The 27,874-nt window shown below is 43.3% G+C and overlaps 1 protein-coding gene across 1 annotated transcript in view; it reads left to right on the top strand.

The window, feature by feature from the left end:
• The window catches only part of SLC9A9 (solute carrier family 9 member A9), a 414,412-nt gene that overhangs the window by 227,233 nt on the left and 159,305 nt on the right, over positions 1–27,874 (top strand). The window contains exons 10-12 of the mRNA XM_019491821.1: positions 13,204–13,317; positions 16,454–16,565; positions 26,968–27,121. Coding sequence (XP_019347366.1) covers positions 13,204–13,317; positions 16,454–16,565; positions 26,968–27,121 — 380 coding nt within the window. The remainder of the gene's footprint in view (positions 1–13,203; positions 13,318–16,453; positions 16,566–26,967; positions 27,122–27,874) is intronic.

Here is a 27,874-nt window from a genome sequence, read left to right as displayed (position 1 = left end):
GATTAACTCACAGTCTCCCAGCCTCCCAGGATGCTTTGCATCTCCCCCACAAACTGCCCCCCCACACCCCCGCCTTGCAGGGTGGGCAGGCTAGCCTTGACCCAAGCTGTCTCCCCCAGCCCAGCGGGAAGGCATGCTCTAGTGCCTCCCGACTTTTGGCCTGGCCACTGCAGGCACTTGTCTGTATTTCCAGAATCAAAACTGAATGTCTGTTTACTTGCTTATCAGTTCAGCTGGTGCAGTTTAGACTAACCTGGGAAGATTAAATCGATTCAGCCTCAGACTTTTTGATCATCTGTACTTAGCCCAATATATTGGTCTCATGCTCTGGATCTGGCCTGCAGGGCCAGATGGGTTTGACACCCCTACCTTAAACCACTCTAGAAGTTCAAAACATAATGCTTTTTTAAACCACTTTTTCAGCTTTTCTTTATTTGGCTTGGTTTGGGCCTAGAATCAGAAGGACTTAAAAATCCACAAAAAATCTCTCATGATGATATTTTTGGTGCTGTGCAGAATCATCAGCATATAGCCTATTCTCAGTAGAGACACTTTTCAGAGAGGATTAGATGATCCATCTAGCTTTGAATGTTTTCCCTCCCCTCTCTACAACGTTGCTTTTTTTCCTCTGTTTTAGGTTCCATGATCAGTAAATCTGATATAGAAAAAAACCTTAAAAAGTGACATTTTCATTCATGCCATATGTACAGACTTAAGAGAGACTGCTACATGTTCAGATCTCCTCTTGATAGAAACCAGCTATAGAGTTGTTACCCATTTTCAAGCACTAACTTTGTAGCTGGTTGGCTCTTTTTATAACCCAGTAGTCATTTATATGGTGTGATAATTACTTTGTACATGTGGCTGCTCTATATTTATTGTGCAGTTAACCAGTTAATTGTGTGATAATTACTTTGCACTTGTGGCCAGTTTTACTTTGCACATGTGGCTGGTCTAAATTTATTGCAAAATTAACCAGTTAATTGCATAATATATGTAAAGTGTAGCAGTATTAGTCACGGTATTTATATTTCATTAACTGCATTAGGTTATTCAAAAAAAATTGGCTGTAGAAATGCTGGACCCTCACTTGGGCCTAAAGCATAAGGGACTAGTCTGCTTTTACTTGACTATCTCCAGAGTTTGCAACAGTATTATTTGCATCAATCCTAGTTCTATTTCTGCCTCCTTGTTGTTGTTTAGGATGATCTCTAAAAGAAAAAAATGTTTTACCATTTCCTGGTTGACATGTACCTTCTATATGAGGAACAGAAAATCACCCCTGTTTTTTACTACCCTACGAATATCAGAACTAGAAAGATGTAGTCACGTGTTAATCTAAAATCAGTTAGAAGGCAGGGGCAAGCATTCACGTGTACGTGGACATTTGGTTCCCTGGGGACAACTAACAGAGCTCACCTTGTATAGCTGCTAGTTTTCCCCACAAAATGCCTGTGCCACACATGCTCTGGCACACAGTAGGTTACCCTGGGTGGGGTAGGGGAGGCTGGGGCCGTCACTGAGCTGGCCCCAGCAGCCTTACCTAGGATCCTGGGGGCCTCCCAGGGCTGCAGCAGTGGCCATCCTGCCATGCAGAGCCTGGCCAGTAGCCAGAGCAAAGCTACAGCCAGCCAGGCTCCAGTTTCGAGCGGCACATGCTGCCCCTATGTGCGCTGCTCCACCTTTTTTTCTGCAGGTTTTTTTGACCCCTGGACACGTCTGCAGTGCCACATACCTCACGGCCATGCTCATCTGGATGTGGCTTTAGAGACTAACTAGTTCAGAGAGACATAAACTTTCATAGGCAACAGCCTGCTTCATCGGATGCATCTAGCCTCTAAGGTGCCACCTTGCCCTGCCTTCTGCCTAGTAAGTAGCCCTTGCTAGTTTTGCAGGGGATCCTTGGGAGAGTGAAACTAGGGGGTGGCATCTTTCTTGAGCCTTAAAGACTGAGATTAGAGTTGAGTGAAGTTCTTGCAGCGAGTATCTTATTCACCAAAAATGCATATTGAGGGGCCATGTGCAGGCATTATATTTCCACTGGGGGAACTGCCACACTCCCAGTAGAAACTAGGAGCACATGAGCATTCATCCAATTTCTCCCAAGGAAAACTTGGCCCCTCTGGGAAAATAATCATCCAGAGATTTTTTTTTTCTTTCAGTTTTTCTGGCCAGGCAAAGGACTGACCTGAATCTATTATTCCTCCAGATCTATTTGAGGTATTTGAATTGTCTCTCCAAAGGGTTTGTCAGATGTTTTATTCCCTCTATTTGGAGTGAGAGGAAGATTTATCTTCTGTGTCACTGTATTTTTCATTATGGCAAAGGTACCTGAGATCTGGGATGTGTGCTTCTGTACAGTGCCTAGAAACAGAAAACATTCAATTGGAATGAAATATTAAAGCTTCCTGGAAATCCAGTTTCAATGCTGGTAGAGTTAATGTAATCACTCATCTAATACTACTCATTTTACTTTTGGGGTTTTTTTGATACCTTAAAAACAGGAGACATTATTCTCAAATTTTGGTGCCTAAAGTGAGGCACCAAAATCCATATATAGCTATCTAATCTTAAGTAGCTGATGGGATTTCCCCACCCCCAGAGGTTCCAGGCAGCACCTTACACTAACACCAGAGGAAATTTCAGATCCACAAGACCAAGTGAAATCAGACTGTCCAAAATGAGATACCTAGAATATTAATTCCCTCAACAGGTGTTTTGGTTTGAACCCTTTTACTTAGACATCCGTCTGCTCTGCAAAGGCATTCTAAGCCACATTACATTTTTTATGAGAGAAAGGGGTTCCCTTGATGTCTGTGGTAAGCACTCTCTTTCTCCTGGTTGTGGTAAGCAGTGTGTTGCTTGCCAGCAGTTCACCAAGCAGCCTTCACCTTACAGCCCAGTGATGTTGTTTGTAGATTGTCAGTATACTAGTGGGCAACGAGCAGCACTATAAACATGCAAAATACTGCTGGTCATTCCTCTCCCTTGCTACCCGGAAGGGAGAGGAAGTAATCCTTGCTTTGTTCTTTTTTTTTCTCCTTTTCCCCAAATAGAACTTCCTGATCCAAGATTTTGTAAAGTATCTGCAAGAGTCTCATTCCCTTGGGTTTGTTTGCATGTTTGCCATTTCTAAAGAGCTAGGTCTTTAAAACTGACATCTAGATGCAACTAAACAAAAACTTATCCCATTCTCACAAATTTTAGTTATTTTTGCATGATTTCTACATCTAAGCAGCTTACCCTAAAAATGAAAAGCATTACATAACTATTCTCCAACTATTCATTATTGCTGACATTTTGCCCACAGTAGAAGGGATTTCTAATGATAGCTTCACATTCAAACCTGCTTTTTGTGATTTTGAAACCTCTAATCAAATGAGAAAGATTAAATAAAGCAATTAAACTGTAATAAAGGATTCTAGAGTCCACAAAAAAGGGGTAGTCTGCATTCACTGTATTGTAATATAAAATAGTCAGGCAAAAGTAATTTTCATCAACTATTGATTTATCAATATCCTTGACTTCATGAAAAATTTTTGATAGCTGCTTGCTAATTAAATAGTGTTATTCAAATGTAATAAATTGTATATCCATCACATAACATTGACTGCACAGGATGTTAATAGCCCTCTCTTACCTCCAAATCTTTCCTAATACCCAGTACAATCAATATTATACTCTGAGTTCTCCTGGCTGTTGTTGGACTATCAAGTTCTTTCTGCGCTACTCTGATGTCATGCAGAAAGATATCCCTGCAAAATTTAACCCATAGGCAGCTGACATTCTTCTATCTTGCTGAATTGTTAGGTCAATGCAGCAAAATTAGTTAGATGAGTATTTAGACTTGAACAATTTTTTTTCACAAAACAGCAAATTGGTTTCTCCCTAAACTATTTGTGAATTTGAGTCAAATTCTCTGAATAGTGTATTCTGGAAAAAACGTTTTGGGGATGGATTCACAAATCCACTTTTATCAAGTAGCTCAGTTGTTATAACACTTATCCTTAGTGATGTAGGCAACCTACTTTTAGTTCCCTTCTCCCAGCGCAGCCTTGAATCAACATTTCTCGTCTCTCAAGAGAGTGGCTGAGGTACTGTGCCAGAGTGGGGAAGAACTCTCAAGCTCTTTTTGGATGGTTTTCAAGTGTGTGTAAACACTTGTACATTCTCCAAAGCAGGGACTGGACCCCAGGCTCCTCACCTGCTGAGTGGGCACCCTAACTGCCAGACTAGGAAGTGATTTTTAGAGAAAAATAGAGCAGCTCCATCCCTAAATAAGCAATATCCTCTTACAATTATGGCACTCTCTTGGAGGGAGAAGATGTGGTTTGAGGCTCTAACACAGGGATGGAATTGAACTAGGGTGTTCTATGTCTTTGGTTACTCCTCTGATTGTGGAACTCAGGTGAAGAAGGGGCATTGCATCCTTCCATCAGGCTTGTATTACTAGCCTTGTACTATGTCTAGTTTGGGGCTGAAAGGCAAAAAACAAAACTAAATTTGAAATCAACCACATCAAAATTCTTTCTGACTTTTCAGCTTGGCTGCCAAACTACTAAAATAAATAGTTTGCACAATTCTATTGGTATCTGTAGCACCTTGGGCTTAATGTCTAGTATCTAGAGTTAAGAACACAGTTTTGTGGGCATAAATAGCACAACCCTGATAGGGATATGTTTTAATAAGGTTTTATTAATATCTATCCAAAAGCTTGGCCAGGAAAAAATACTGTGTTTACCACTCACTGAGCTAAGCCTTAAATTAGATGTATGGGTTGTTTTTGCTAATATTGTAACTTACCATTCAAAAAAATAACTTGGACAATAACAAAATTCCACTCTCACTTGCATTTAGACTTGCTTCAAATTTCCCCTGATGATATATTATTTCATTTATCAGTAAAATATCTACTCTTTTAACAGTGGTACAAATTTTAAGGCTATGTACTGCTTTGATTTCATTTGGACCAAATAATCCTAGGAAAAAGTAATACATTGGTCTTTTATCCTGCAGGCAGTCACACATCTGTGTAATTTTACTGGCATGAGTAGTTTCATTGTTTGTTTGAAAAGCCATATTGATTTTAAAGAAATGTGTGTATGTGCATCAGGATCTTAGTATTTAATATGTAGGGGAATGTTCAGCTATGTACAGACATTCAAAGCCTGAAGCAGAACTGATCTAAGTTATGCAATTTTCTGTGTAAGTGGCGTAGTTTAGATCGGTAGTGTACAGAACACACTTTTGCCCTTTGATGGGGGTGCAAATCTTAGGCTAGGTTCTGCCATTTTTAAGCCAGTCTATGTGTGCCTAATTTCTGTTGTGCTATGGGTATAGACCAGTTTCTGATCACTTATACCAGTAAAAGTGCAATATGTGTACCTAGCCAAAGAAACAATATATAACATGGGCATCTAAACAATACAGCTCAGACAAAAGGGGTATTTTTAAAGAAATATTGAGTGGTACACCAGTTTTTAAAAACTGAATACCAAAGGACAGTATAAACTCCAGCAACAAATGGACATTCAGATCAGATCATTTTCAAAAGCTTGCTGCCACTTGCCTACTCCTTGTCTCCATGCCCTACCTCTAAAATAGCTACACACACAGCAAAAATCCTTTTGTGTGGGATCTGTGACAATGTGAGGAATACATTGGTGTCAGAACTACATCCTTAAGTGTAAATACCACACTCCACTTACAAGAGTTAATTGGAACTGGTTGTTTTCTTGTACTTAGATTCATGTTACACAATGCTGAGACACTGAATGAGGCAGTCCTCTGCCAGAGTCGGTGACAGTGATTACTGAACATCATTATGGTTCAGGAGTACCTCAAAGAAAGACAATTTTCTGAAATGAATAATGGAGCAGTTAAATGCTTCACCAAAGCTGAAGCTTTCTGGAAACAGAACAAGTGGAGAAGATTTATACAATGCTTCACTCTGTATCTGCAAGTAGTATGTGGCAACAAAAAGGACAACAGCCAAATGGTAGCTGTATTTTTGGTAATGTTTAGCTCTGAAGCCCCTGCTGTTTTTAATCATTTTTAACTCGGGAGGAGGCAGAAAACTATGAAACTGTAGTACAGAAAAGTGAGTACTGCACCCTACACAAAAATGAAACATAAAAGTGGTATTGTGGCAAGGTACTGTTTGTGCCTGTCACTTTAAGACCAGAGCCAAGCAGCCAGCAGGTGCTTGATTGCAGCAGCCATTTTGACCCTGGCTGCCTATATAAATAGTTCAGTTCCTTGCTGGCTGGCTGGCTGGGCAGTAACATTGTCTGGCTGTGAGGCTTCTTGGAACACCTTGGAGGTAAAGGAGGTGCTGTAGGGAATGGTTTAGGAGACTCCTGGTCCTGGGCATGACCTAAAACTGCACCCTGCTGGGAGTGAGTGGCCTGGTGGGGCTCTCAGTGGCACAGGAGCCCCCAGGAAATGTCAAGCCAGTTACCACCCCGGTGAAAGGTGAGTTGGGGTACCTTAACCCCAGTTCCCACAACCGGGTGGGTCACCCACTAGTAGGGACCAGAGGGCAGACCCCAGGAGATAGAGACTTAGAGACCTGATAGAGAGAGTACCCTTGACTGGTCAATGCTGGGGCCAGGACCAGACCGGTCAAAAGGGCCAGGGGCCCACTGTGAGGGATGCCCAGAGCTAGGAGGGCCTGGGGTTTCTGACTGGCCTTGGAGGTGAGGCCAGGGCCTGTATGACCAAAGGTCCTGGGGGGACCACAGCTGAGAGGGGGAAATAGTTTCAGGGAGCTAGATGGCCTGAATGAATGCAGAGTAGGCTGCCTGAATGGAGGGATCTTGGAGTGGTCCTGATAGGAGGATTCTGGGGCCCAGTGTGGGGCCAGTGAGTAACAGCTGGATGCCATCTGTGAGGCATGGGCTGCAATGTAGGGGAGGTATGGAGCCACAGATAGCACCCCCTGGCATCAGGGCAAGAAATGGGCAACCTCCTCCCTAATTAAGATCTTCAATTAATTAACAACCAAGGTGTGGCAGGTGGGAAGGTGGGTGGTTGGCCCAGAAACAGGTAGGCGGGTCATAGGAAAAATCAACCCTGAGAAGGCCCCCTGTTACAGGTATATTTCTAAAGAAAGAGTACAAAAAGAAGGGGAAAATATAAAATAGTATTTGACTGATTTAGGGCCAAATAGGTAATTTGGCTATCTTAGGTGCTGATTACCCAAGGAGATAAGAAACCACATTGTGATTAGACCTGGAGCAAAATGCTCAGGCTACTGGAAGATCCATAACTGATCATCAACAAAGCAATTAGAATGTCCCACACAAAGTAAACCATTCTATCATAATGAAATTTATCGATAATAAACAGTGTCTTGACTTTGGATATGAAGGAGGATCCAAAATACTGCAAGAAAAGAGATTCAAGGAAGAAAGGCACTCAGAATTTAAAGCTGGAGTTCACAAGAATAATATGTGAAGCTGCATACATGCTAGCAGATATACAGGCATAGATAATGCTCAGAATTTGGAAAAATGTGCAACCACTGCAATGGATTCTGTTGCTTTGGCAGACTTTGCAAAATGTTCACAGAACTGGCAAGGTGGACGACAATATCCCATTAGCTTAAAGAAATTCTTCATTGGAGTAGGGGAACATGTTAGAACACAAGATGTATAGACTCTCAGTACTGGACCAAAAGGACCTTTGGTAATTTTTATTAATTGTAAGTTGGACAGAGGTACACAAGTCAATACGGTGGAAGAAGAAATGTTAACACAAAGAAAACCCAGTAAAAAGTAAGCACAGGTAAATTTCCTGGCTTAGCCCCCAAATGTGGGGCAGTGGGTAGGGCTGCAGGACAGCTCAGGCATAGGCTCCAAGCGGCTGCAGTGGGAGGGGCACACATAGATGGACAAACATAGACATGCAGCCAGAACCTTCAGCACCCCAGCAACATGCAGAGCACTGCCCAGCACAGCAGGTAAGTCTGCTTGGGGAAGGGGCATGGGGAGAAGATTCAGCCCCTGCAGTGAGGGAGCAAGAGGGGCAGAGGCAAGGTCAGGGGCTGGAGTGATTGGGGCCCCGGGGCTGGCATGGACTATGGGACATTTTGAGCCTGGGCAGCTCATCCAGTGGTACTGGGGGGTGGGCTCTGGGCTCTGTGCATACCCCAGCAGAGGCCCAGGGAGCACGTGCCCCCATATTTGTGTGTGGGACAGAGGTGGCTGCCACTGCGGGCTGGGCTCTGAACCCCATGTGCGGCAGGCACATGGCATCACACCACACCCAGGACAGCGGCAGCAGGGTGCAGAGGCCAGCCCACAGTGGCAGCTGCCTCCACCCCATGCACAGATCCAGAGGGGCACGTGCCCCCTAAGCATCTCCCAGGGCACACGCAGCAGTAGGAGCCCAACCATGCCCCTGGACAAGCTGCCCAGACTCCGAGCATCTCACAACCCACCCAGGCCCTGGGGTGCAATTCACTCCAGCCCCTGCCCTTGCCTCTGCCCCACTCCCTCCTTCACCACAGGGGCCACAATTGCCCCCCCCACCCCATGCCCCTTTCCCACATTAGATTTACCTGCTGGGGGGGCGTGTGTGTGTGTAAGCGCACAGACTCAGCCCCCCCCAAATAATATTTTCTCCTTCTGCCTATGCCTGGACCTACAGTTTGGGCTTCTCCCTATTCCAGTTTCTTCCTATTAAAGCTCACACTTGTAAAATGGAGAGGTTCTTTTTTGTCACTTTGTGAGATGTGCTCTTTATTCATTTTGGTGACAACGTGTGTTTGAATGATACAACACTGAATGTACAGTGTGCTCGGTATAATTGATAGTGCTGCCGTTATGTGCAAAGCTGCCTTGTACAATAGCACTGTATTTTTGTGCCTCTTCTGATATTTGTTTTATATAATGTTTCTGACACGTCTTTTTCCTTTGTTAAATTGTAGCAACTGTTATTGGTTATTTATGTTTAGAACTACAAGCATAGTACAAAAATGCATGAGCCCCATTGAATATGTAGAGAGAAATGTCTCCATAGTAACGCTTCTAGTGAATGATATACATCTGTTTGTAGACAGATATTGCAAATTTAAATCCCAGTGCTGTAATAGGGTCTCTAGCATAGATTCTTGAGCCCATATAAAATCCCATGAACTTCACCAGGATTCTGCACCAAAAACACTCAAAGGCTAAGTTCTCTCCTAGCGCACTCTGTTGTTACATGGAAACATTGTCTGTTTCCCCCTCTCGCCCTGCCCCCAAGTCTGACAGCTGGAATGAAGGGTTACATTTTTATTTTACCTTTTCAGATAATTGTCTCCTGATACTATCAAGAGCATTCTTTCAAGACAAAAAAAATGTATTAGAAGAAATCCTGTTACAACAACTAAATTATTGGAGTACTAGATAATGTTTCAATGTCTTAAATTGATTTGTTTGAAGTGAGAACTTGATGCGGTTACATACTCCAGATTAAAGATCTCTTGAGGTTTTGTCACAGATAAACTGTTTTTCAAGTGCATCTTTAAAATCACACTCTGGAAAAAACTTGTTTCTTTGCATGTGCATTTGTTCATGTGCATGTTACAACACTTGTACATAGTCATACGTAATGGGTACACTGCATTTGTGCAACCAATTCAGTTTCTGTTGAAGGCAATGTAAAAGAATGTGGAGTGTTTCCATCACCTTCATTGGGATTTGAATTGAGTCTTTCGTAGGGCGGTGCGAGGCTTTGGACAGAACTTCAGATCTGGAAAAGCTTCGGACGCTTCGGGGTCCGAAGCACCACATCCAGGTCGAAGCGCTGCCTCCTTCGGCTTCCTGAAGCGGTTTGGAGCTGCCTCAGAGATCCAGCCATAGGGTATAATGGAGAAAAAATAAAATATCTATAACTTTGCTGTTTTTTGTCTGATTTGGATAAAATTTTCAGAGATGGTAGACTCTGCAGAGAGGATGAAGCCTAACAAGTTCCAAGAAGATCGGTGCAGGGGTTTGGGAGGAACAGCACTCCAAATTCTTGAAAGCAAAACTCATGTGATATATATGTGTTACAACACACGAGCGTCAAAACTGCAGAGGTTGTAGCTCTTACTCATACCACAAAGTCTACCAAGTTTCAAGAAGATCGGTACAGGGGTTTGGGGGGAACTGCCCCACAAGCTGCGGACAAACAAAACTGGTGCTATGGGTGCTGTGGGACTGACTGTGTCTGTCTTGGGGTGGGGAGGGGAGACACTGTTGCAGGCCTGGCTGCTAAGCTGCTGTGTTACCATTTACCAATCAATCATTCATGATTCACTCAGGTAACAGCTCAATACACAGGACCTAGCTACTACATAACGACTTAACCAGCATCAATTAGCACCTACAAAACCGGACTAAGGAAAGGAAAGAATCAATACAGACAATCAACTGCCGCAAGACAGACACAGTCTTGGCAGGAGTTTTGTCTGTCAGCAGCTAGGGATGTAGGGCCCCAGAACCCCTCTGCACCAATCTCCACCACAGCTGGCAGGCATCACAGCAGGGGCCATGATCCCTGCAGCTGTCATCCTGCTGCGCCTTAACACACGCAGGGTCACCCATGGCACCATTCAAAGCTACCATGGAGCTGAGGATGGCATCCCAAGTAAAGGACAACAAGAAATTGTTTTTTAGATATATAGGGAGTAAAAGGAAGGCCCAGGGAGGAATAGGACCCCTGCTAAATGAGCAGAAACAATTGGTGACGGACAGGGGGGACAAGGCTGAACTCCTCAATGAGTTCTTTGCCTCAGTGTTCCTAAGCGAAGGGCACGACAAGTCTCACACTGGGGTTGTAGAGAGCCAGCAACAAGGCGCCAGACTTCCGTGCGTAGACCCTGAGATGGTGCAGAGTCACTTGGAAGAACTGGATGCCTTTAAGTCGGCAGGCCCGGATGAGCTCCATCCGAGGGTGCTGAAGGCACTGGCCGACATCAAAGCAGAGCCACTGGCGGGAATATTTGAACGCTTATGGCGCATGGGCCAAGTCCCGGAGGACTGGAAAAGGGCCAATGTGGTCCCCATTTTCAAGAAGGGGAGGAAGGAGGACCCAGGCAACTATAGGCCAGTCAATCTCACCTCCATCCTTGGCAAAATCTTTGAAAAAATTATCAAGGCTCACATTTGCGAGAGCTTGGCAGGACAAATTATGCTGAGGGGAAACCAGCACAGGTTCGTAGCAGGCAGATCGTGCCTGACTAATCTAGTCTCTTTTTATGACCAGGTTACGAAACGCCTGGACACAGGAGGAGGGGTGGATGTCGTGTACTTAGACTTCAGGAAGGCCTTCGATACGGTATCCCACCCCATACTGGTGAACAAGTTAAGAGGCTGTGACTTGGATGACTGCACAGTCCGGTGGGTGGCGAATTGGCTAGAGGGTCGCACCCAGAGAGTCGTGGTGGATGGGTCGGTTTCGACCTGGAAGGGTGTGGGCAGTGGGGTCCTGCAGGGCTCGGTCCTTGGACTGATACTCTTTAATGTCTTCATCAGCGACTTGGATGAGGGAGTGAAATGTACTCTGTCCAAGTTTGCAGATGACACAAAGCTATGGGGAGAAGTGGACACGTCGGAGGGCAGGGAACAGCTGCAGGCAGACCTGGACAGGTTGGACAAGTGGGCAGAAAACAACAGAATGCAGTTCAACAAGGAGAAATGCAAAGTGCTGCACCTAGGGAGGAAAAATGTCCAGCATACCTACAGGCTAGGGAATGACCTGCTGGGTGGCACAGAAGTGGAAAGGGACCTTGGAGTCCTGGTGGACTCCAAGATGAACATGAGTCGGCAGTGTGACGAAGCCATCAGAAAAGCCAATGGCACTTTATCGTGCATCAGCAGATGCATGACGAATAAATCCAAGGAGGTGATACTTCCCCTCTATCGGGCGCTGGTCAGACCGCAGTTGGAGTACTGCGTGCAATTCTGGGCACCGCGCTTCAAGAGGGATGTGGATAACCTGGAGAGAGTCCAGAGAAGGGCCACTCGTATGGTTAAGGGCCTGCAGACCAAGCCCTACGAGGAGAAACTAGAGAAACTGGACCTTTTCAGCCTCCGCAAGAGAATGTTGAGAGGCGACCTTGTGGCCGCCTGTAAGTTCATCACGGGGGCACAGAAGGGAATTGGTGAGGATTTATTCACCAAGGTGCCCCCAGGGGTTACAAGAAATAATGGCCACAAGCTAGCAGAGAGCAGATTTAGACTGGACATTAGGAAGAACTTCTTCACAGTTCGAGTGGCCAAGGTCTGGAACGGGCTCCCAAGGGAGGTGGTGCTCTCCCCTACCCTGGGGGTCTTCAAGAGGAGGTTAGATAGGCATCTAGCTGGGGTCATCTAGACCCAGCACTCTTTCCTGCCTATGCAGGGAGTCGGACTCGATGATCTATTGAGGTCCCTTCCGACCCTAACATCTATGAATCTATGGCACGAGTTTTGCTTGTTCGCAGCTTGAGGTGCGGTTCCCCCCAAACCCCTGCACCTGTCTCCATAATGTGGCAGGCTTTGTGGCCTCAGTAAGAGCTACCATCCCTGCAGTTTTGACACCCCCCCCGCCCCCCCCCATGTTGTAACACATAGATGTGACAGTTTTGCTTTCAAGTATTTGGGGTACAGTTCCACCCAAACCCCTATACCAATCTTCTTGAAACTTGGCAGGTTCCATTCTCTCAGCAGAGGCTACGATCCCTGCAAGTTTCATCCAAATTGGACACAAAACAACAAAGTTATAGATATTTCATTGATTCCCCATTATACCCTATGGTCGGATCTCCAAGGCAGCTCTGAAGCTTCGGAGCCGCTTCGGCTGGATGGAGGCGGAAACCTGGTCTGGAGCTCCAGACCGGACTGCAGTCATCCGAAGCGGCTGGACCCAAAGCTGGATCGGATCGCTGCTGACTTGCACAGACCTAGTCTTTAATTAGGTCAGTTTCTTATTTGTTTTTTGTGGAGGATTTTCATACAGGAATAAAGAGGAAAAATATACAGTGTTAAAGGTCTCACATTATCAAACTAATTCAGCATATAATCTAGTAATTGACTATGTAAAATCTCATTTGTTTCAATAATTTAAAATTAATTTCAGTGTTCCTAATTTGCTTGTTTTTCAAAGTTCAAATTGCCTATTAACTATGTGACAAACACTAAGTAGTTATAAGAATGAGTCCTAATAATACTTTTTGTTTCTCTCTTTTTCCAGTTGTTTGAGTTCATGAATTTTTTGGCTGAGAATGTCATCTTCTGTTACATGGGGCTTGCACTGTTCACATTCCAAAATCATATTTTTAATGCTTTATTCATATTTGGGGCATTTGTATCCTTTGCTTTAAGTATCTTTAATATCAAATGAGTGCTTATTGTGGAGAAAAAAACTAAAATCAAGTAAACCTGTTTTTTAATTACTATAAATAAATTCTTTGTAAGGCTTAGATTGAAAGGAAGACATGTTTTAATATGTACATTTCAATAACTAGTTTAGCAGTTTTAGAGAAATAATCTGTTTGCATGTACTAAAATATATTGCAGAACTGTTGCAATATTCAAATCTTAAGGCAAAATTCTTTTATCTCATATTCAGCTCCTCCTTATGTGCACAGAAGTACACATACAGGTAAAAGTACAACAGGATCTGCTGCACAATAGGCCTGTGCGAAGCAGCTAGTATTCACTTTGTATTAGGATTTGGCCGATTCGGAGGACAGTGATTTGATTCGGTGATTTGAATCACTGACCCGAATCGATTCAGCCAAATCTGATTTGGAGACTCGGCCACAGCTGAATCAGCTGAATCTCCAAATTGGCGCCATCCCCTGCCTGCTCTCAATGGCTGCCCTGCCCGCTCTCCCAGCTCCCAGCTCTTTAAAAAAAAAAGAAAAAGAAAAAAGGCCCGAGTTACTGGCTGCTGCCAGGCAGGGGGGGGAGGGAATCACTGCTGGCCCCCACTGCCCTGCACTGCATGATGGGCTCTGCCATGAGCCCCCAAAAGCCCTGACAGTTGCTGCAGCAGCCGGTGAGTGGGGACTTTTATTTTTTAAAGGGCCGGAAGCTGGGAAGGCAGGGCAGCCATTGTGGGGGGGGGGGGTCTGGGAGTGCAGGCGGAGGTTGGGGGCTTGTGGCAGAGCCCCTCACATAGCATGGGCCAGTGGGGGGTAGCGGGAATCGCCCCCCCGGCAGCAGCCGGTGAGTGGGGGCTTTTTTTTAAAGAGCCAGGAGCTGGGGCCAGGCAGGGCAGCCATGTTGGGGCTGTGAGAGCGGGCAGGGGATGGGGCCTGGCAGAGGTCCCCCCATGGTCTCCTTTTCCCTCCTCCAGGCCCCCCTCCCCCACCCCCGACTTACCACTATGCAGTTCGGGTGCAGCTCCCTGCTGCAGTGAGCAGGGACTACCCAAATCGCCAAAGCTCTCCAAATCTTTTCTGATCAATTTGGGGAGCTTTGAATCGATTTGGACCTTTTAATTGGTCTCCTGATTCGATTCGGATTCAGAGATTCAGCCACCAAATAGGGCCAAATCTCCTCCAAATTGAATAAGCACCCGAAGCTTCGCACAACCGTAATGCACAGTCTCACAGTTGCACTTCCTGCCATGAACATGTGCCACGGTAAAAAGTGTAACTGTATAGATCAGCATTAGATCCCATCACACCTCATCACCAGGGCAGGGGGAGCCTGGGATCATAATTAACAGGGCTCAGTGGGGTTTGCAGCAGGGGCAGCACCGGGAACACTGCCCCTGCTACAAGCTTCCTGAGGCGTGGGGCTCACAGCAACAGCAGCACTGCTCCTGCCCCTGTTGTGAGCCTCGTGAGGTGTGGGGCTTGCATTTGAGTCAACACAGGGAACTCTGCTGCTGCAAGCCCCACACCTCATAAGGCTTCCAGCAGTGGCAGCATTTTCGCAACTGCAAGCCCTGCAGCTGACAGCGCTGACCTCACTGTGAGCCTTGCATCCAAGGAGGCTCTCGGTGGTGGCAGCACCCCCAGTGATGCCCCCACTGTGAGCTCTGCACCTTCTGAGGCTCATGGAGGGGCAGCGTTCTCTCAGCTGCAAGCCCTGCATCTGACTACACGGCCACCACTGCAGGCCTTGTCAGCTGTGGGGCTGGCAACAGGTGGTACATGCCTGTAGCTGGGAGCCCCTCAGTTGATGGCGCTCCCAGCCACAGGGGATTGCTTGGCCACATGTTCAATTAATGGCGTGATTAGAACAAGCTACAAAGTCGCTTCACATTTTTTGTTGCTGCTTGTTTTATGATGCTATTAATTGATTGAATGTGCAGCTGGGTCACAGCTTAAAGCATGATTACTTGGTTAATCATGCCTTAAGTATAATGTGTAAAGGGGGTCATAGAGACAAAGAAAAATGGAGGTTTTGCCCTTAGTTCTTCTGTGTGTACTCAATAGTTGCTACCGTGTATTGGCTTGGTGTCACTGATAGTTTTCATATTTGGAGACTCCATACATCTCTCTTTGTGTTCCTCGTTCTCACAGAAGAATGGTCCTTTGCTTATCCTTTTTTAGTGAATTCCAGTCTTTTCACAAATAAGGATCCATATTCAATGAAGAAAGCCAGCAGTCATGTTTACATGCAATTCCCAAATAAATAGATCCAGATTATGGCTTCCCCTCGTGCAAGCTTGTTTTTGAGGGAAGAAAGGGGTGATAACTACACAAAGGTAGATGTAATATTCCTGCCTCCACATCAAGCAGTGCAGGGCTGCTAGAGCTGACAGCAAGACTTAACACCCTAGATACAAGTTTGCCTGTCAGAGCAGGGCAGGAACCTTGACTTTTCTCAGTCAAGGCTCAGGGACCAGTAACTTCACCTTGGCAGTCATAAAACAAGAATAGGAAGGAACATGCTAAAAGGATGGTTTCTATAAAGACTTATGTTATATCTTCTTGTGTCCAAAATATCCTGATTTTTTTCTAATTAAGGCAGTTCCTGTATTGGATGGGTAGGGGGGTTAATAAGAGAAGCAAAATCTTTCCTGAAACATACAATAGAAACAGGAAAGAAGTGGAGAGTGCCAAATACAAACAACATGAATTGTTAAGAAAAATGAAGCTATATCCAAAAGGATGTTTATCCTACCCAAATTGTTGCTTAAGGAAATAATGCCACTGCCACAATTTAAGGGACTTTTTATGTACAGGCTGAAGATGTAGTCATGTGTGATACAAATGTGATAAATAAATGGGGAGTGAATGGAGTGGTATGTAGGAAAAGGAGTTCAAACTTAGGATGTTTGAGCAAAACTAGGATGTCTGGGATAAATTGTGCATGGTTCACTTCCCTAATGAAAGAATTGGGGAGGCAGTGTTTAAATTCTTAAATGGTTAATATTGGGATCATTTTAATTTTGCTTCGAGATAAAGTCAGGGATATTTAAAGTTAGCTCATTTTTGTCCATGTTCCCCACCCCCCATTTTCCTTAGCTTCCTATATTGTAGGTGGCAATTTTTATAGCAAGAGCTTGCAACATATATCCACTCTCTTTCATTCTGAATTTGGGTCGGAAACAAAAGATTCCCAGGAACTTTCAACACATGATGATGTTTTCAGGTAAGTGCTACTTTGCTACTGTTTTAATCTATGGTTCTGAACACCTGACATAAAATTGAAAGTTACTATTCTAGCAAACAGATAAAATGTTAAGAAGCTGTCAATAGGAACATGCCACTTGTGGAAAGATTTTCCTTGGCTTCAGTATGGTTTGGGTCAATTGATTTAAGTGCACCTATGTGAAACTGTAGCAATTATTTTAATTACTTTCTGATAAATTAAGTGGCTCAGAATGCCCATCTCTCAGCCCACTGTTCATCATCCATCTTTCAACATCCATGCCCATTTGAAAATACTGTATTTTACTATTAGGAGGATTTGAGCTATCCCAAATACATATACTAACATACTATTACATGCAAGGTAATACCACTTAGAGGGTGATTAGTGTTCTCCAGAAGGACCCAGTTATGAGATACGTGGCCACTCAGAATCTGGCAATTCTTTGTAGCCTGAAACCATCCGTCTGTTCTAAAACATGATGGTATAAAAAAGAATTGCTTTTTAATCCATCAACCTGCTCCTTGTATATATATTACGGTTACCATATTTCCAGTTCCAAAAAAGAGGACACCTGTTGGGGTGGGACACCTCACTCCCCACCCATAGTCCCCCTGACCCTTCCAGGGCCCCTTGCTCCGAACCTGAAGCCCTGCATCTCTGCTGCTGCCCCCACTCCTAACCCACAGACCCCTGGCCCTGCCAGTGCCCCTCACTCCCAACCCACATTCCCTCCCCCCTCCCTGCCCCAAGCTATGCTGGTGCCCCTCACTCTCAGCCCCCCTGCTCCCCCTAGCCCTGCCAGAGGGGGCCTCCAGCTGCCCCCATCCCAACTGGACTGGAACACAGTGGCTGTGATGGCTCTGACTTGTGCAGGTGGCGGTGGAACAAGTCCAGCCCCGGCATGAGCTGGAGAGAGGAGGAGAGGAAGCCTGTGGCACCCCCCCCCCCCCTTTCTGGGCTGGGGCTCCTGCACCGTGCCTGGCAGCCTGGCTACACTCCCACCCTCCCAGCATCTCTCAGGTACCCCACCCCTGCCACCATGGGCACCAGCTGCACAGCTCCCCACTGCCCCCAAAGGCTCCCCCCCCACCCCTTTCCCCGCTGGAGGGGCAGATGCTTCCCCCACAGCCCTAGTGCCTGAACACTATCCCCTAATGCTGGCAGGCATCCACCCTCCTCACACACCAATCTCTTCCACATCCCCCGCCCCTCAACAGTCCCCAAGCCCTGGCCCTCCAACCCCCACTTTCCATAGACTTACCTGCATCCAGCTGCTGAGGCTGGTTCAACCATTCTACCAGGTGCGTGCTGGCCATGTGTGTGTGCACGCACGCAGATATACATGGTGTCCCCTGCCTCTAATCACTCTCCCCCTGGCAGAGCAGAGCAAAATCCCAGACATTTGTTCAGATTTCAAAAAACTGTCAGAGGATCCAAAAAAAGGACATGTCTGGGACAACCTGGATGAATGGTAACCCTAATATATATAGTGTGATATCTGATTACTTTATTTACAGAATTCAGGATTTTTAACTCCTACTAGCGCTGTAGAAACAAAACAGCTTCAGGAGAGGAAGCTGAGTTCAGTTCCAATGTATATATTAAACTCCAGCTGGCGACTTTATTTTTGGACATGCATAAGATAGGAATATCTCAGCTTGACTCTCAGATTCCAGGGAGGGTTTACAGGCCAGACATCTAGAAATGCATTTTCAGTTATAAACTGGCCATTTAACCATTGGGGGGGAATATATATATATATATATATATATATAAACCCACAATGCTTTTTGTAAAAGAGTCTTACAGAGTAAAGCTACACTTCATGCATGTTTTGAAATATTCTTCCAAAACATCAAGAAAGTCAGAGCTAGTAGCTCCCCCACCCCCAGCTCTTTGCTTTTTTATATTAAAGTATTTTGCATTAATTTTGCCAGATAACATTTCTTGATTGACAGGCCTGAATATGCAGTTGTCTATTTGTCCACAGAACAAGTAGAATAGAATTGGCCTTGGTGCGAGTTTCCCCAAATTTCTCAATCAATACGTCTCACTTCTGACTTGAAAGGACTATGCCTCTAGGGCAAAGATAGTAGTTAGTCTTCACACTCAATCAGCTTCTTTCCTAAAAAATGCCAGTAAGAGTGCCAACTAATGCCAAGTAGATTTTGTGTGTGTTCATGGGTTTTCATATGTGTGCATTTGATAAGGACACTCATCCACAAGGCACTGAATTTCATGCCATCTGCTCATTTTAAATAGGTATGTGGGAATTATATGATGAGAGATTTTGTTGGCAACCATCTTGAACTGCATTCAGATCAGTGACACAAAGCAGGGTTCCAGGTTTCTTTAATGACCAGCCTCCTGATTCACGTCAGGAAGTACATCTACTTCTGTCTGCTGGTTCCCATTTTCCCCTGGCACTTTCAATGAAAGTAGGATCAGGAATGAAGGATTTTAAAATAGTTACTTTTCTCCTCCTCTTCTGTATGGGACAGGATGAGGAATTCACCTGGGTACCATCTGTAAATAGATATAGGAATTCAGAACCTCCAGTGTTCTCACCTCTCCAGTTCAGTGCCCAGTTTACCCTGAGCTGAGTTTACCCCTAATTGGTGGAAATCGCCATAGCTTCCAACATAAGCTCACTAGCAATTTTTCTCCTCCCCATCATATGTACGTGTATAAACCAACATGAACACAGATGCCCTTCCCTTTATCTTTTCTTTTGCACGTTGTCTTTCTCGTCCAAACCCCATTGATATGTCAAGTCATGTATCAATAGAGCATAGTTAATGAAGCAACTGGACATTCTTGCCTCTGCAGCACTGTCCTACAAATCTCCTACTGGATGTACTAAGACTAATAAAGAACTTAACCCTCCCCCGCCTTATATCTATGGGTAGTGCATCTGCATATTACTTATATTTTAGTTTAGTATTTAAGTAGTGCTTGGCTGACTCCAGTGGCAGTGGTGCCCTTTTAACACCCAAGAGACAATGGAATAAATTAGGAAATACCACTAGATCTGCTTGATCTTTTTCCTGTTGACCTTATAGCAAGTTGAAAGCTACACATCTAGATCTAAACATGAAATAAGGTGTATTATGTATAATGTGTGAAATATAAGCCCTGTTCCTATTTAAACCACTACATATTGTTTTTACAGTTCCTTATTCTCTCATCCAATCTCATTCTCCACAAAACCAGAAGTAGAAAGATAGCCTGCAGCCAGCAGCTGAAAATGAGAACTCAAACGTGTAGGCAGATATATGCAATCTGTTAGCTGAGAACTACAAATATCAATATGTAAAGCTTCCAAAATCTAGGCCTTAAAATAACCAGAAAAGGATTTTTTAATAAATGTTTTATTTTCTTAAAAGATATCTTTAAATGGCCTTTCAGTTACTTTTAGGCCACCAGGAATTTTGAATGCTACAGCAAATAATAACAGGTCTGATTCAGCTATGTCTATCACAGATAAGGATGTCTAACTCTGCCAGTAGCCCTTCTGATATCCTTTTGATTCCAGTGGGATTACTTGAGGAATAAAAAATTAATGGGCACAAATAAAGGTGGAAGAATCAGGCCTGCAATGAATAGCATAGCAGTATTAGATATGCTTTGTATGAGCCATCACTTTCAGAAATATAAAAAATAGCTGCACATTTTAAGAAAGATGAATGTTATTTTAAAACTACATTTAATCATATTTCCTGGCAAATCTAGTTCCAGTAGATTTAAAAACCCAATCTGATTCAAAACCTGTCAAGAACTATTATAATAAACAATAAGCTTGTCATGGGGTTCCTAGTTCTAGCATCAGCTGACAGGAAAGAGCCAGAATCCTCAGTCCTAGCGTAAAAAACAATATGTAGTGGTTTAAATAGGAGCAAGGCTTATATTTCATACACTCATTTCAAGTTTAGATCCAGATGTGCAGCTTTTAACTTGCTATAAGGTCAACAGGAAAAAGATCAAGCAGATCTGGTGCTTTTTATTAATTTATTCAATTGTTTCTTGGGTGTTAAAAGGGTACCACTGCCACTGGAGTCAGCCAAGCACTACTTAAGTACTAAACTAAAATATAAGCAATATGCACATGCACTGCCCATAGATACGGGGGGGGGAGGGGAGAAGGGTTAAAGATTTGGGGGGGAGAGGGTTAAGTTCTTTATTAGTCTTAGTACATCCAGTAGGAGATTTGTAGGACAGTGCTGCAGAGGCAAGATTGTCCAGTTGCTTCACTAACTATGGTCTATTGATAAAAGACATGACATATCAGTGAGGTTTGGGAGAGAAAGACAATGTGTAGAAGAAAATATAAAGGGAAGGGCATCTGTGTTCATGTTGGTTTATACACGTACATATAATGGGGAGGAGAAAAACTGCTAGTAAGCTTATGTTGGGAGCTATGGTGATTTCCACCAATTAGGGGTAAACTCAGCTCAGGGTAAACTGGGCACTGAACTGAAGAGGTGAGAGCACTGGAGGTTCTGAATTCCTATATCCATTTACAGATGGTACCCAGGTGAATTCCCCATCCCATCCCATATAGAAGAGGAGGAGATAGGTACCTGTACAACAGCGGTCACCAACCAGCAGATGTCAATCTACCGGTAGGTCTCAGAGCCTTTTGGAGTCATCCAAGGCTGGGGTTGGGGGCTGAGGGCCCATGTACATGCACGCACACATCCCAGCCCAGGTAGTCAGTCCATGAAGGAGGGAAGGGGCGGGGGTTAGATTGAGGCCTCTGCAGTGAGGCACAGTGCTGCAGAGAGAAAATAGCAATTCACTGTAACTCTGACTAGTACCCAACAGATGGACAGAGAAGCTTTCATTCGTCTTGAGGCAGAATGGCCTCAAGAGCTAAATAAGCTAGAAAGGAAGCAAATCAATATATCTGAATTATTGGGATAAAATATAAGCTGCTGTTTTCCTTAGCTAGAACAGAGCTGATCCGTTAGTACAGGAGTTAGAGCTTTTACAAGAAATATCACTTTCAGTTTCATCACTGATTTCTCACTGGAAATAAAGGTAAACGGTATTCACGGACAAAAACAGAGTATGTACCATGAACTAACCTTGACCAGAGTTTCTGAATTAGTGCTGAGCACACCCTAGTCCTACCTATTTAAACCATTTACAGCAGAAGTTCATTCACAGCTAATGTTGAGATGACCATTGTTGTTACCAAAGTCTAAGGGTAAGATTTTCAAAAGTCCTCAAAATTGGCCTAACTCTATTCTAGCTGAAGTCAAGGGCAGGGATGGGTGGGAGTAGGGAAGGTACCTTTCATTTCAGTGGAAGCAGATTCAGGTCAAATCTGTGAGGTTTCAAAATTTCAAACTCCTTAAATTTCACCTGGCAGACAAAGCTTTGATTTCGACTTTTATTCCTCCTTTGATGTATGCTGAAAAAGTGGAACATATACCTGCCCAGGAGCCACATGCTAATCATGCTGTCTGTAGAATCAACTATGTTACAAATGGATTGGAAACCAGTTTGTTATGCTCACAGGTCATGTGGTCTCTAAAATAAACAAACATATATCACATATCCTACTTTATATAAGGAGCTTTAACTTTGTATAGTTGCAGCATCTAAATCCTCTTAAACCGTATTAGAATTTATCCATTTTCAGTGAGGGTTAGACATGTGTACAAAGGATCAAGTATGCATTGCAAACATCTGACAGACCAGTCTCCTGTTCACCAACTTACCCTTCATATCCCAACCAAGACTTGACTGTCTTCTACTGCATCTATTTGCTGTGTGCAGAGGGCTGTATTATATCATGTTCTATTCTCTATACAAAGATAAGATAAAACACCCTCCTCCACCCATTATTTTTCACTGGGAAGCAACACATGCAGCTATCCCATATCCCATATATGTACTGAAAATCTACTGCATGATACCTTCATTATTCACATTGCTGTTGTAAGTCAGATATCAACTCCTAAGTTTACAGAGAGGTAGATATTGTTAAGACCTAACTGAAAAAAAAGGATATAATAAGAAATCTTATTTGTCTCAGTGACATATAATTTCCTTAGAACTGCCTGGCCTGTCTGAAGTTCTTTTTCAGTGAGAAGAATCCCTGAATGTTCCTCTGATTATAATTTCAAGCAATGCCATTTTCAGGTATTCTTAACTTGAAATGGCCTGACTAGTGATATTGAACTTGCTACGCAAGTTCTTGTGAATGCAGACAGTAATCACAAAAGTATTTTTAAAATAGCATCTTAAATGTCCTGTAACCCAAAAAATCTGACCAATTTTCTTCTTTCCCCTTAGGTTTCAGAGTAAGCCTGGCAGAAGGTAGGACAGGACAGCCTCAGAACTAACTGGTTCAGAGAGACATGAGCCTGCCTAGGCAACAACCTATCTTGTCAGACATTATGAATTGCCAAAGAAAGCTTGGCAATTTTCAGGCCAAAGAAGTTAAACTAATAAAAAAACAAAGGGGATTTAAACTAAGTTTAAAATGGAATATGGTTGCAACTCTGATTTTGGACAGATCGTTGTCCTTAGTGAACTCTGGACTGTAATTTAAGCTGTCTTTAGATAGCTAAGATAACTGGCTACAATCATTTTCATTGGCAGTGAGTTCAGTTACTCCATTGCTCTTTGTTATGAGATTTATCTTCCTAATACACAACTATGATAGGGTCTGTAAACCTCACACATCAGGCTTGTCTACACAAGACCTTTACCGTGAAGTTAACTAATTAACTGTGAAGTAAACATCTCAGCGTCTACTCATGCCCTCCTATTACGGCACATAAAATTAATAAACTCCATAGCACTGCCCTGCTAGGGTTTTTTTCAAATGCAACAGTGCATGTGTAGATGCTACTCTGCCTGGCTAGGACATAGGGTGCTTCAGCGCAGGGCTAGCTGACTGGCAGCCCCCGTGCTGAAGCAGTCTTGTGCCTCAGCCAGCCACTTGGCAATATATGGAGGCTGGTCAGAGCAGCCTGGGATGTCAGGCTGACCCCCTGCCAGGTCCCCTACCAGCCTGGGCTGCTCCAACCAGGCTCCTCCAACCAGGCTCCACATGCTGCATGCAAATACACTCCAGAGCAATAAGCTCCAGAGTTTATTCAACGCGCATTACTTGCACATGTAGACATGCCCAGTGAAACCAAACACAGGGCCTAGAGTGCAGTAAGGATAAAGGTAGATATACGATTTAGCTGGCTGGCTCCTTCCTGAGCTGAGAGTCAGGGAATGAAAGAGCAGGCCAGGAAGCTGTTGGGGAAAGATCTTGTAGGCAGCTGTAAGGAAGTTTCTTGAACAGAGGCTTTACTGAAGGCTATGGAGGTATAGTTACTGCAGATAATGGGAATGGAACCAGATGGACCTTGTGAAAAGCCAAAAACCATGGACATTTATGGATAAAGATAGGAAGTGGAGTAGAGATACTGTCTAAGGGTAAAATTTGCATACTTGGCCCACCCTCATGACTGGTCCACGATTCAATCCCTTTTCCCACTACGGTGGAGTATGGGTGCCTCAGCAGGGCAAGAGGCAAAGGAGCGTAGTACCATTTGGGTAGGCTGAGAACAGAAATAGAAGATATGCAAAAATAGGACTGTATAGCATGGTTGCCTGTATGAAAGGACCATAAATGAGGCTTGAAGGAAGATCCCACAACCCATTTTTGTGCTAATCTCAATTTTCCCAAACTTCAGGCTATCCCTTTGTCTCCTCATCTTCTACAACTGTTAAAATTCCTTTTTCTTCATTTACATTAGGCAGAAGGCAAGGCAGGTACAGTATCTGATGAAATAGGCTGTCACCTATGAAAGCTTGTGTCTCTGAACTAGTTAAGCCGCTTAAAGGCATGAAAAAAACAAACACTGCTTTACTTTAAGTTTGACACACCCCCGCACCAAGTGCAGCACATGTCCAGTAGAGACATAGTTAGTTTGACCCAGCTCACCCAATGTCCGTATAGATCATGTGCTTCAGCAGGACTTTTTGGCACTTTTATCTAATAGGCGATTGAATCAGCTATTAGATAAAGAGCCAGAAAGCTCTGCTGAAGCACACAATCTATACAGACCCCAGGGAGTTGGGTTGAACTAATGCCCTTCTTCTTCCGATAAAGCATTGTTTTGTTTTCTTTCATTTTTTTCATGTCTATCAACAGCCTTAGTCTCTGGGCTGCCACTCTTCCCTCCCTTCTGCCTAACTTCAGACTAACTCAGCTATTTCTCCCTCTTCATTTATGTTATTTATTACCTTGAAGGTATTTTATAAACTGTAATCATGTACCCTGCTCCCCTCTGAGTCTTCACTTCTTAGGATGTATTCATTTATTTCTTTTTTCTCTGTTCTGCCTGCCAATCCTGGCATTATTATGCCTTTGAACCCAGAGTATTTCCTTTAGCTAAGGCTAAAATGGTTAATATTTGTAAACCATATTGAGACTCTCAGATGAAAAGCACAATGGGAGGCACTCAGCACTCCCCTGCATGCCATGAACAACTCACCGGATCCAGCCTTCCAGAAGTGAAACACACTGCTTATTAATTATTGATATCCCCTTAAACCAAGGAGAAGAGATCTGCATATGGTATTCCAGGTGCTATTGGGTTATGGAAGGCAGCCCAGTTATCTCTAGATTTACATGAGGTATTTCTTAAATTGTGTTGATGTTCAGTGGATGACATTTTTCCTGGCGAAAATAAGAAACCAGCGATCCAGTATAATATATGGGATAAACCTGAAGGTGGCTTTCAACTGAGTGTGGACAAATCTGTGTCACTTTTATGAAAGCAGAGATATTAATCTTGGCATCACTGACAAATTTCAATGGAGGTAACTGTATTCAACTTGCAGAAATGGCCCTCAGAGAGTGTCTTTCCATTTAAAGTATTGTTCATCACTTCTATGCACTCTGTTAAGCAGCTGCCATGTTCTACTCCAGAGAGGGTTGAACATCAGAAATTAATGAAAATTATCCCAGTGCATATCTTACTCGCCTCACACGTAGTTTAGTTATCGGGTTTAATCTGCTAACATAGGCAACCAGGTTTATCTGCTTAATGCAAACAGGTGTATATGCTACATGGATTTTTTCTTTGCATTTCCACATTTATTTTTGTGCTTTTCCTTGGAAGAAAATAAATCCTTAAAAAAAATCAAAGCAAAGCACTGTGGTAGCACAAAATATTATTTCTACCACGCACTCACAAATAGTGTTCTTCTGCTTCTTATAAATGCATCACCCTGTGAGGTCCTATTTTGTTTGCTTCTTACTACATAGGGTTTTTTAGACTCACTTTTAGCTGTTTTCCCCTCATCTATATCTTTTGCTGTTTATTCAAGGTTCGTGGGTGTATAATCTCACATTTGTTATAATATTTCAAGTGCAATACTATATTAGAGTTAAAAAGCTATATTCATTATGCATCCCCTGTTCCAGGCATTTAAAAGTTTCTTTGAAAACTACTCATTAGCTGCAGTTTTTGTGCCTGTTCTCAGCATGAACATGATTTTTAAGTGATTTACATTTCTTATGGTTCCATGCAAGAAATGGGTATTTATTTGGGCTAAATTCATATCCCACCCGTCATGGTCACTAGTACGTCACTCCATGAATGGTGCATTTGAAGTCACAAAAGGATTAGGGTGCTCCTTAACATGTACGAAGGGGTCTGAATTTTAGAGATTATTCTTGAGATAAAGAACTGTTTGGCTATAAAACATGTGACTAAGATGCAAATACCAGGGTTGTTTTGTTGTGAAATTCTGCAATGCTGATTGTTCATGAGTTAATAACAACAATTAAATGTGCTTCAGTGTCCCTTACAGGAAGAATCATAGTTAGACTATTACATCTGCCTACATGTGTACTTCCATCACAAAATAATTGCTTTTTAATAACTAATAACTATTCTTTGTTCGTTTATGTGAAATATTAGACCATTGTAAAAATGTGTCCCTTGAGATGCATCTGACTGGGAATTGCTTTGGTACAACAAACAGCTTTTCTTTTTTCATTTTTTTTTTAATCTCTGAAGTTAGATGTTTTGAATCACTCAGTAAGGACTAGTTGTTTTGACATGCTCACAGAAGTGTATGTTACAAATAGGTAAGTGGTGTGCATTAAATTCTCTGACTAAAATCCAGTCCAGCAAAGTCCCTGAGAGATGCAAAATTTACATCCCTGAAGTGGCCATCTAAGATGGATTCAGGCAATTAAATAGCAGAAATAAGAATCTGCTGCTGTTCTGCAGTCAAGGTTAAAATGAATACCTTCATCAAGACTGAAATGCCCTGGGCAAAGCCTGTTTTGGACAAGGGTTAGGATTGGGGCTGAATGAAAATTATATTTGTCCAAGTACATGAAGTTACCAGGATTGCTTCCCTTTTCTCTAAGGGTTACGTGGTGCGATAGCTTTTGCACTGGCTATCCGGGACACAGAATCTCAACCAAAGCAAATGATGTTCACCACAACGCTGCTTATTGCATTCTTCACAGTCTGGGTCTTTGGTGGAGGCACCACTCCAATGCTCACATGGCTCCAAATCAGGTTAGTGCTGTCTTACCATGATTTAATACAGGGTAAAATAACATGATGGTTACAGTTAATCACTACCTTTATACATCTTTCCAATTCCCATTTTAATAGACAGGGTGGTGACCTACAAACCTGGGATTTTATTCTGTAAATCTCCAGTGTTTGAGGTGATGTGGATACAGTGTTCTGTCTCAGGCCCACCTGATAGAGGTGGGCCAGGCAACTAGGGGGAGATCCATTTTCCCCAGAACTTTACAGCGTCTGATCTGAATGTCTCATTCAGGTCCATTTTTAATTCTAAAGATCCTATTTCTTTTTTCTTTTTTTAATATAATTAAATGTTGGCATAAGGTGCTCAGCACTACATGAGATATAGATACAGAGACATTTCCTCCCACAGCCTAAAACTTGTGTGTTAATTCCACAGAAATGTTTGAAGTATCTTAAAAGCCACAAAACCCATCCTGGAAATGATTACATTAGTAACAAAGAAAGATGGACAGCAAAACCTATGCAGAAAATGTACTTGCCTAGCTGGGCAGGGGACAATGGCAGAGTCTATTGGCACTCCATGTGTTCATATATGTATGTATGTGACACCAGGAAGGAAGGAATTATTATTTTATTCATTTAATTGTTTATTCCTAATTGCAAAAGAGGGGATGTTTAATCAGAAATGTAATGTGTACCTTGATTGAATGTTAATGAGTATTCTGTGTAATCTGTACATCATATTTTACATTTCTATTTTGAACTTGTTTCAAC

Source organism: Alligator mississippiensis, chromosome 7, assembly GCF_030867095.1.
Source record: "Alligator mississippiensis isolate rAllMis1 chromosome 7, rAllMis1, whole genome shotgun sequence".
Taxonomy (NCBI): domain Eukaryota; kingdom Metazoa; phylum Chordata; order Crocodylia; family Alligatoridae; genus Alligator; species Alligator mississippiensis.
This window is presented reverse-complemented; position numbering and strand designations above follow the sequence as displayed.